Source organism: Coregonus lavaretus (genome assembly GCF_964263955.1).
Source record: "Coregonus lavaretus genome assembly, chromosome: 14".
Lineage (NCBI taxonomy): Eukaryota > Metazoa > Chordata > Actinopteri > Salmoniformes > Salmonidae > Coregonus > Coregonus lavaretus.
In genome coordinates this window covers 49,160,388-49,170,198 of record NC_140001.1, presented here as the reverse complement: position 1 = coordinate 49,170,198, position 9,811 = coordinate 49,160,388, and the positions used below count along the sequence as shown (strand labels likewise).

At 41.4% G+C, this 9,811-nt stretch overlaps 1 protein-coding gene across 1 annotated transcript; it reads left to right on the top strand.

Moving 5' to 3' along the window:
- The first annotated feature begins 575 nt into the window (after positions 1-575).
- Positions 576-8,512, top strand: il12b2 (interleukin 12B 2). The gene is made up of 8 exons (XM_084176222.1): positions 576-730; positions 2,975-3,056; positions 3,216-3,452; positions 3,610-3,712; positions 4,022-4,212; positions 4,583-4,731; positions 4,872-4,982; positions 8,347-8,512. The coding sequence occupies exons 2-8, from the start codon at positions 2,975-2,977 to the stop codon at positions 8,476-8,478; spliced, it is 1,005 nt and encodes a 334-aa protein (XP_084032348.1). The 5' UTR covers positions 576-730; the 3' UTR covers positions 8,479-8,512.
- The last annotated feature ends 1,299 nt before the right edge of the window (positions 8,513-9,811 follow it).

Genomic DNA, 9,811 nt, shown 5'->3' with positions numbered 1-9,811 from the left:
CTGTTTTGACTTGCAAATTCATCTATGTATGACACAAGTGTTGAATGCCAAAGTAGAGAAAATGAAAGAAATTAAGGAGAAATGGATATTGAAAATATTTAATAGAAAATGTAATAATAAATGAATATATTATCTGATATGAATGTGACTATGAATATTGTACCTGCTGTAACCCTGACCCAAAAAGGAACAAAAAAATGTTATCTTGGTCATAAAAAAAGAAAGTAAGGAGTGATGACATTGATCTCTGACAGAGGGGAGTGTGGGGTGGGTGTAGGGGGTGTAGGGGGTGCCCCAAACTGGAGGATTTCCCTCTGAAAATATTTTGTTGACGACCATCGCTACAACACCCTCACACGTCACACCATTAAAGATCCTAATCTCAGATGGAACTGTGGTGCATGTGTACGCACACACAAACAAACACACACACACACAACACACACACACACACACACAGTAATACTACTACTGCTACTACTAATAGTTTACTTATGAATTGCACCCAACTCCATCCTACCCCAGACCCCCCACCCACCCTCTACCTCATTTTCCAAAAGTCTGTGGTGAAGATGTGTGGGCAGAGGCTGAATAGCACACAGGAGCCAAACATATAAAACACAGCAACCTTAAGAAAATGAGAGAACCTCAAGTTGACTCTTTGTCACGAGCTTGACTGAGCTGACTGCCAACGATCTATCAACGTGACCAGCGCAACTTCAGCATAACGGTAAGCGAAAGACCTGCGCAAATTCAGCTACACTTATGGGCTGAACTAATTCGATGGGAAATGTATTAATTAGAACTGAAAAGTAACATAGGCTATTACATTTCGGTAAAAAAAAAAAACAAAGCTAATTTTCTGTGTTCATGTAGGATCATTAAAGGCTATGTATATGTACTGTAGTTTGCATTTCTCTTTTAATTTATATTCTATCCACAATGTTTAATTAGGCTAAATTCCCCTTTAGGAAAAAAGCAGCTGCAAACTTTTGGCGTGGTGCAAACCTTTAGTAGGTTAAATCCTGCCCAAAGATTATATCACAACTTGATATATTTTATACACTGAGTATACAAACATTAAGAACACCTGCTTTTTCCATGATATAGACTGACCCGGTGAATCCAGGTGAAAGCTATGATCCCTTATTGATTTCACTTGTTAAATTCACTTCAATCAGTGTACAAGAAGGGCAGGAGACAAGTTAAAGAATAATTGTTAAGCCTTGAGACAGTTGAGACATGGATTGTGTATGTGTGCCATCCAGAGGGTGAATGGGCAACACAAAATATTTAAGTGCCTTTGAACGGGGTATGGTAGTAGGTGCCAGGCGCACCGGTTTGTGTCAAAACTGCAACACTGCTGGGTTTTTCATGCTCAACAGTTTCCCTAGTGTATCAAGAATGGTCCACCATCCAAAGGACATCTAGCCAACTTGACACAACTTTGGGAAGCACTGGATTCAACATGGGCCAGCATCCCTGTGGAACGCTTTTGACACCTTGTAGAGTCCATGCCCCACAATGAATTTAGGATGTTTTTTATTTTAAGGAAGGTGTTCCTAATGTTTGGTATATTCAGTGTATGTTTGTATGATTATCCATTATATTTGAGAGAATATCCGAGGGTCCTATTCAAACTTTATATCAGAGTATGCCTGCTCTACCTCTTTGTGGAGTCTGGGTGTGTAATGTTTTTCAGCGAATAGCTACAGTCAGGTCCATAATTATTGGCACCCTTGATAAAGATGAATAAAAAAGACTGTATAAAAGAAATAATACAAATACCAAGCTATAGATTACAAGAAAATAGTGCTCTTTGGCCAAGCACACCAGCGGTGTGAAGAATAATGGAAGCATATGCAGAAAAGTACCTCATACCAACGGTAAAATATGGTGGTGGATCTTTGATGTTATGGGGCTATTTTGCTTCCACTTGTTAAGGTCAACAGCATCATGAACTTTACCAAGTACCAGGACATTTTAGCCAAAAACCTGGTTGCCTTATGTCAGAAGGCTGACACTTGGCAGCAAGTGGATTTTCCAGCAAGACAATAACCCCAAGCTATAATCAAAATCCACAAAGAAATGGTTAATTGACCACCAGTCTCTGGACTTCAAATCTGTGGTTTGAATTGAAGAGGGCAGTACATAAGAGCAGATGAAGGGTATCAAGGATCTGGAAAGTTTCTGAACGGAGGAATGGTCTAAGATCCCTCCCAATGTGTTCTCCAAGCTCATAAAACATTTTAGAAAAAGGCTCAGTACCTTTATCCTCACACAATTATTGGCACCCTTGATTAAAATGAGCAAAAAAGACTGTATCAAATAAATAAAACAAATACAGGGATGCCAATAATTTTGACTCCTATCTTTTTTAGATATTTTGTATTAATTGTTAAACAAAATGTCTTTCTTTGAGCAATTGTATTAGTATAATAACATAGCATACAATATAGCTCAGTATTTTTATTATTTATTTTATACAGTCTTTTTTGCTCATTTTAATCAAGTGTGCCAATAATTATGGGCCTGACAATACATTATCCAAGCTATATTATCTCACAGGGTTTATAGCGATATGCCTATGTTTTATTTGACAGTTCTGTGTAGTACCATTTGTTGGCTATTATTTACTTAAGAATTATAATGCTGTAACAATATACTTTCTTGTACTTCCTTTCAGGTTACAGTTGTAAATGAGAACTTTGTTCTCAACTGGCTTACCTGGTTAAATAAAGGTGAAAAAATAAAAGAAAAATGTTGATTAGAATAGGATAACTCCAGGTAACTCCAGGTAAAGGTTTCCCATAGGCACAGATCTGTAGTCTGCTTACTCTCCAGAATTCCTAACCCTAACCATTAAGGTGAAACACTAAACGGATGTTAGATCAGTATCTCTAAGGTCATCTTAACCCTACTCCTGTATATGGTGTGACTGTCTCTCTCCCCCTGTACTCTCTTTCCTCTCCAGATGACTGTAATACCATGGTTCGTCATGCTCCTCTGTGTTATTCTACAAATAGTGAATGGCCTCACCTCCTTCCACGACATCTGTGAGTGTGTGTTCGCGCGTGTGTGTTTCTCTCTTTATCTCTGAGCTGTGTGTGTTCCCGATTGTAAGTATCAATGGTTTCTGCCAGTATCTCTTTATGTATACTGTAGTCTCAGTGTTTTATTGTGGATCTAATTGAAGTGTGTGTGTGCCCCTGTAGACATGGTGCAAAAGGGGGACAGTTTGGTGACTCTGACATGTCCCACGGCATTCTCTGGTGCTATGACGTGGAAGTACGAGGGCGAGAATGAGGATTTAGACCACACTCAGGTCCAAGGCCATAACCTGATACTGAATGAGGTGGACTGGTATGGAGAATACAGCTGCTGGGATGGAGACAGGAAACTAGGATCAATCTATCTACTGGAGGAGCTGAAGGACCCGGAGGAGCCGGACGGTGTGTGTGTTTGTGACAGAGAGAGAGTTTATTGCCCACATGTCTCTACCACAAGTCTGGTTGTTCATTTGTGTATGTGTGTATGTATGTGTGTGTGTGTGTGTGTGTGTGTGTGTGTGTGTGTGTGTGTGTGTGTGTGCTCTGCCTCTCTCTGTAGATTCTCTAATCAGCTGTTCGGCCAAGTCTTATGGCTGCACCTTTAACTGTAGCTGGACCCGCAGTGAATTCACCGCTGTCCGCCTTGGGCTGGGCCATGACTGGTAAGTAACACATACACGCACACACGCACGCACACTGTACAGATGTAGGATATTAATTTGAGCACTCTTTTGTTGCTGAGAATTGCAAACTTAAAGTGTATTAGAATTTTAAAAAGGCTTCTAAAGTTTATAAATTACACTTTGAAATATCAGACTTGATTTGCCCTAACGGAAAATGTTTAAACTCCTACAAAAATGTCCATTAATTATAATCCATATAATAATTCAAATTTCCTGTAGCTGCAGGATTATTTTCCTGCTGTAGCAAACTCCCTCAAATTAAGATCCTACATCTGTATGTGTCTCCAGTACTGACAGCCAGGACTCTTGCACCTGGGTGTACCCAACGGCCAGCCTTCAAGATGGAGGGTTTGAGTTTGAACTGACCCATTCGCTTTCACCCTACACTGAGGAGACCGCTCCCCTAGTGGTCACTGCTGAGGCCATCACCAGGCAGGAGTACCTCAGGAAGACTAAGAGGTTCTACCTACGCGACATTGGTGAGTGAAACCCCCTTCATAACAGGTGGCATTAAAACCATGCACTTCCATGGTACTTCTTTCCAGAGTAAGGAAAGGCTTAAAACACAATTCATTTCCGTTTGTTTGCAAATCTCATGAGTGTAAGAATTTTCATGTGTGATTACACAAACCAAAAACAAGTATCACAGTTGTAACTAGAGGTCTATGTAACAATGTTGTATTCACTAGGAACCTAACGGAAGCGAATGGACCTGAAACCTACCTGAGTTTGTCCTATACGCTTGTTTTTGTTTTTCTGTTGCAAAATGTTTTGCTTCGGCGCAACCTTTTTGCTACCTACGTTGTCCACTAATGAATACACCCCTGCCTATTGTGTACATATCCACAGTCCAGCCAGACAGTCCTGCAGGGGTGAAGTGCCAGGTGATGGATCAGAGATTGAAGGTGAAAGTAGAACCACCAGCCACCTGGAACTGTCCTCCCAGCTACTTCCCTCTGGAGCACCAGATAGGATACATATTTAAAGACAACGGCAAGGTACAACACATACACACGCACACGCACACACACATGCACACGCACACATACACACACATGCAAGCTTATGCACACATTGACACACACTGGAATTTTTGTATGAAACAAAAACTCTCTCTCCTTCGCCCTTCTCTCTCCAGGAGGAGCACTCTATGATTCCTCTAATCCCTAGAGGGGTCAGTAAACTGAGGGCCCGCTCCAGAGACCCCCTGGTCCCTTCCCCCTGGAGCCAGTGGACCCCCTGGAAAAATGTAACCAACTAAGATAATATAATAATATATGCCATTTAGCAGACACTTTTAATACAATATCACTTAATGTCTACTGTCTCCCTCCACTGTAAGCTACCATTATTTCTTCAGGCACTGGTCATTATAGACTAGTGCCTTCTAACAAATATACACATCTGCAAAATGGTAACTATTTACTTATATTTATTGAATGATATACTTATATATTTATTGAAATATATACTTATCTTTTTCATAATAACTATCTGAAAAAAGCTACAAAAGGGTTAACAGCAACCTCTATCTCGAGCACCATTGCAACCCTGGTTTACAGTGTGCAAGTGTGTGATGTGATATCTGTCCCCTTATCAATGTATCTTTGTGGTGGTGTTGCTGTGTAGGCTGATTGTTTGGCTCTGTCTCTGTACGTCACAACTATTGCTATTAAAAGGGCTGTGAGTTTCCTGCCTCACACTTCTGTTTCCTTGTTTGTATACTGTATGTGTGTGTGTGTGTGTGTGTGTGTGTGTTTGTGTGTGTGTTTGTCGGGGGTGGGAGGGGGGGTTATGGTGTATATACAGTGGAGAAAAAAAGTATTTAGTCAGCCACCAATTGTGCAACTTCTCCCACTTAAAAAGATGAGAGAGGCCTGTAATTTTCATCATAGGTACACATCAACTATGACAGACAAAATAAGATTTTTTTTCTCCAGAAAATCAAATTTTAATGAATTTATTTGCAAATTATGGTGGAAAATAAGTATTTGGTCAATAACAAAAGTTTCTCAATACTTTGTTATATACCCTTTGTTGGCAATGACACAGGTCAAACGTTTTCTGTAAGTCTTCACAAGGTTTTCACACACTGTTGCTGGTATTTTGGCCCACTCCTCCATGCAGATCTCCTCTAGAGCAGTGATGTTTTGGGGCTGTCGCTGGGCAACACAGACGTTCAACTCCCTCCAAAGATGTTCTATGGGGTTGAGATCTGGAGACTGGCTAGGCCACTCCAGGACCTTGAAATGCTTCTTACGAAGCCACTCCTTCGTTGCCCAGGCGGTGTGTTTGGGATCATTGTCATGCTGAAAGACCCAGCCACGTTTCATCTTCAATGCCCTTGCTGATGGAAGGAGGTTTTCACTCAAAATCTCACGATACATGGCCCCATTCATTCTTTCCTTTACACGGATCAGTCGTCCTGGTCCCTTTGCAGAAACAGCCCCAAAGCATGATGTTTCCACCCCCATGCTTCACAGTAGGTATGGTGTTCTTTGAATGCAACTCAGCATTCTTTGTCCTCCAAACACGACGAGTTGAGTTTTTACCAAAAAGTTCTATTTTGGTTTCATCTGACCATATGACATTCTCCCAATCCTCTTCTGGATCATCCAAATGCACTCTAGCAAACTTCAGACGGGCCTGGACATGTACTGGCTTAAGCAGGGGGACACGTCTTGCACTGCAGGATTTGAGTCCCTGGCGGCGTAGTGTGTTACTGATGGTAGGCTTTGTTACTTTGGTCCCAGCTCTCTGCAGGTCATTCACTAGGTCCCCCCATGTGGTTCTGGGATTTTTGCTCACCGTTCTTGTGATAATTTTGACCCCACGGGGTAAGATCTTGCGTGGAGCCCCAGATCGTGGGAGATTATCAGTGGTCTTGTATGTCTTCCATTTCCTAATAATTGCTCCCACAGTTGATTTCTTCGAGCCAAGCTGCTTACCCATTGCAGATTCAGTCTTCCCAGCCTGGTGCAGGTCTACAATTTTGTTTCTGGTGTCCTTTGACAGCTCTTTGGTCTTGGCCATAGTGGAGTTTGGAGTGTGACTGTTTGAGGTTGTGGACAGGTGTCTTTTATACTGATAACAAGTTCAAACAGGTGCCATTAATACAGGTAACGAGTGGAGGACAGAGGAGCCTCTTAAAGAAGAAGTTACAGGTCTGTGAGAGCCAGAAATCTTGCTTGTTTGTAGGTGACCAAATACTTATTTTCCACCATAATTTGCAAATAATGTCACGATCGTTACAGGAAGACTCGGACCAAGGCGCAGCGTGATAAGCGTACATTTTATTTACCGTACTGCACACGAAACAAAACAACAAACCAAACGATACGTGAAGTCCTAGGTTATACACACCAAACCAAACGGAACAAGATCCCACAAATGACTAGTGAAAACAGGCTGCCTAAGTATGGTCCCCAATCAGAGACAACGAGCTACAGCTGCCTCTGATTGGGAACCACCCTGGCCAACATAGAAATAAACGATCTAGAACAAAAACCACAGAAAACTAAACATAGAAAATCCACACCCTGGCTCAACATCTAAGAGTCCCCAGAGCCAGGGCGTGACAAATACATTCATTAAAAATCCTACAATGTGATTTTGGATTTTTTTTCTTCTCAATTTGTCTGTCATAGTTGACGTGTACCTATGATGAAAATTACAGGCCTCTCTCTTCTTTTTAAGTGGGAGAACTTGCACAATTGGTGGCTGACTAAATACTTTTTTTCCCCAATGTACAGTATATCTGTTTTTGTTGATGTTTGGTATCTTTGTAACATATTAAAGGTGAACTTGATGATTGTATAGTCATTTAGAAATGGAAGAAAGCAAAGATACTCTATGTAATTTAACCACAAAACATTTTACACTAGTCTCATGGATAAGCCTGCTACATAGACACTAATGTAGCAGCTGAGAAATGTCTGGGTTAATATGTTGTGTACTGTGGCTCAATTTGAAGGGCAGCCAATACCATTCACACCTATTCCGTCATATCCTGTTAGACCAAGAAACACAAACACACACACAGGCACACACAGACATGTCCACACACACACACACACACACACACACACACACACACACACACACACACACACACACACACACACACACACACACACACACACACACACACACACACACACACACACACACACACACACACACACACACACACACACACACACACACACACACACACACGTCACATACAAACAGAGGTGGCTGGTGGGCAGAGTAATAGAAGGATGGAATGGTATAAAACACAAGTCGACCGTGTTCGATGTGTTTGATACCTTTCCATTCATTCCATTCCAGCCATTACAATGAGCCCATCCTGCTATATCTCTGCCCACCATCCTCCTCTGCCGCACGCACAAAACACACACACACACACACACACACACATACACACACCTGGTGAAATATTTCCTACAAGTGTAGTAGTGTAAGTGATCTTTGTTGTGTTTCTTGAATGAGGTGCCCAAACAAAATAACCATCTGGTAGTTTAAAGGGTCAAACTAAGGGAAGCGAGCCCTGTAAATATGAATGAAAAAGCTTATGGATAGGAAACACTGTACAATTTACCTTATTACAGGTGGTTGCAGGAGGCAAGAAGGAGGAGAAACACAAAAGGCAACGCAAAGGAAAAGATAGCATCCGCTGCAAGACAGGAGAAAAGAAGGGGACCAAGACTAAGTCAAGATCTGCATTCACTGCTAATGAATAACGGACTTTGTGCTCTCTATTGAATTATCACTATGTGTTTCTGGGATCTAGAGTTAAATATGTCAATAAAATGTAATGTTTACATTTCCCCCAAAAAGTAGTGATAATTATTGACTTTCTACATGCATGTAGTGGGTCTATAGAGTGGATGGTCCTCATGCAGACATTGTTTTACTTATACAAATTTCAGATGACAACGCTAATTTGATGAATGTGACCAGAGATTATTTTTATCTGCTGTGGAAATTAGATCACAACATCAATGCATCAACATATACAGGTTGTTAAAGGGGGAATCTGCAGTTCAAACAACAACAAAGTGGACACCTGCCCCTGTTTTGGTATACAGGCTGAGGGATGGGGCTGGAGAAATGTAACCACTCCCAAATTCATAAACAGAGCTGTCTATAGCTGACAATCTATGCAGTTTTAACCATGTTTCGAGGCTAAACAGTGTTTGCTTATAATTACATTTGCTTACAAACATCGGAGTAAAACAAGCTTATTATATTTGGGGTTTTGATGGGACATTTGAACTAACTATGCTCAAGTTATATTCTTCAAGATTCAATGGGTGACCTTAATTGAAAAGTCAAAAAATAGATCTACTGCCAATCTCAGAGAGAGAAAGAGTGTGAGAGAGTGTGTTTATTGCACACATATCTACATTTTAGTCATTTAGCAGATGCTCTTATCCAGAGCACATACATTTAGTTTAATTTTACTGGCCCCCCGTGGGAATCGAACCCACAACCCTGGCGTTGCAGGCGCCATGCTCTACCAACTGAGCTACACGGGACTACCACATGTCTGGTTGTTTATGAGTCTGTGTGTGCCCTCCCTATCTCTGTAGATTCTCTAAACAGCTGTCAAAAGCTTCAAGTTCCATGGCGTGCACATCACTGAGGACCTAAAAATGGTCTCACCACACAGACACTGTGGTGAAGAAGGTGCAACAGCGCCTCTACAATCTCAGGCTGCTGAAGAAATTGCCCCTCGCAAACTTCTACAGATGCACCATTGAGAGCGTTCTGACGGGCTGCATCACCGCTTGGTACGGCAACTGCACCGCCCTCAACTGCATGGCTCTCCAGGGGGTTGATTGATTGATTGAATTTATTTGACAATTTGTAAAATACATACATAAGGGCCCTCCAGCCGGTGACGCCTCCACATACAGTTTAAGAAAATCATCAAGGATAAAACAATATAGCTTAACAGCTTATTTCCATTGTGGTCCTTTTGAAGAGGGAATGGGGTACGGGGAATGCAACAAGGATATGTGGTAATTGTAATGGCAACAGACAGTGACAGACAAAAATGATTGTTTGTTT

Coding starts and splice junctions, on each gene's coding strand:
- il12b2 (XM_084176222.1), top strand. CDS start 2,975: ATGACTGTAATACCATGGTTCGTCATGCTCCTCTGTGTTATTCTACAA. Junction 3,057..3,215: donor CACCTCCTTCCACGACATCT/GTGAGTGTGTGT, acceptor GTGCCCCTGTAG/ACATGGTGCAAAAGGGGGAC. Junction 4,732..4,871: donor TATTTAAAGACAACGGCAAG/GTACAACACATA, acceptor TTCTCTCTCCAG/GAGGAGCACTCTATGATTCC.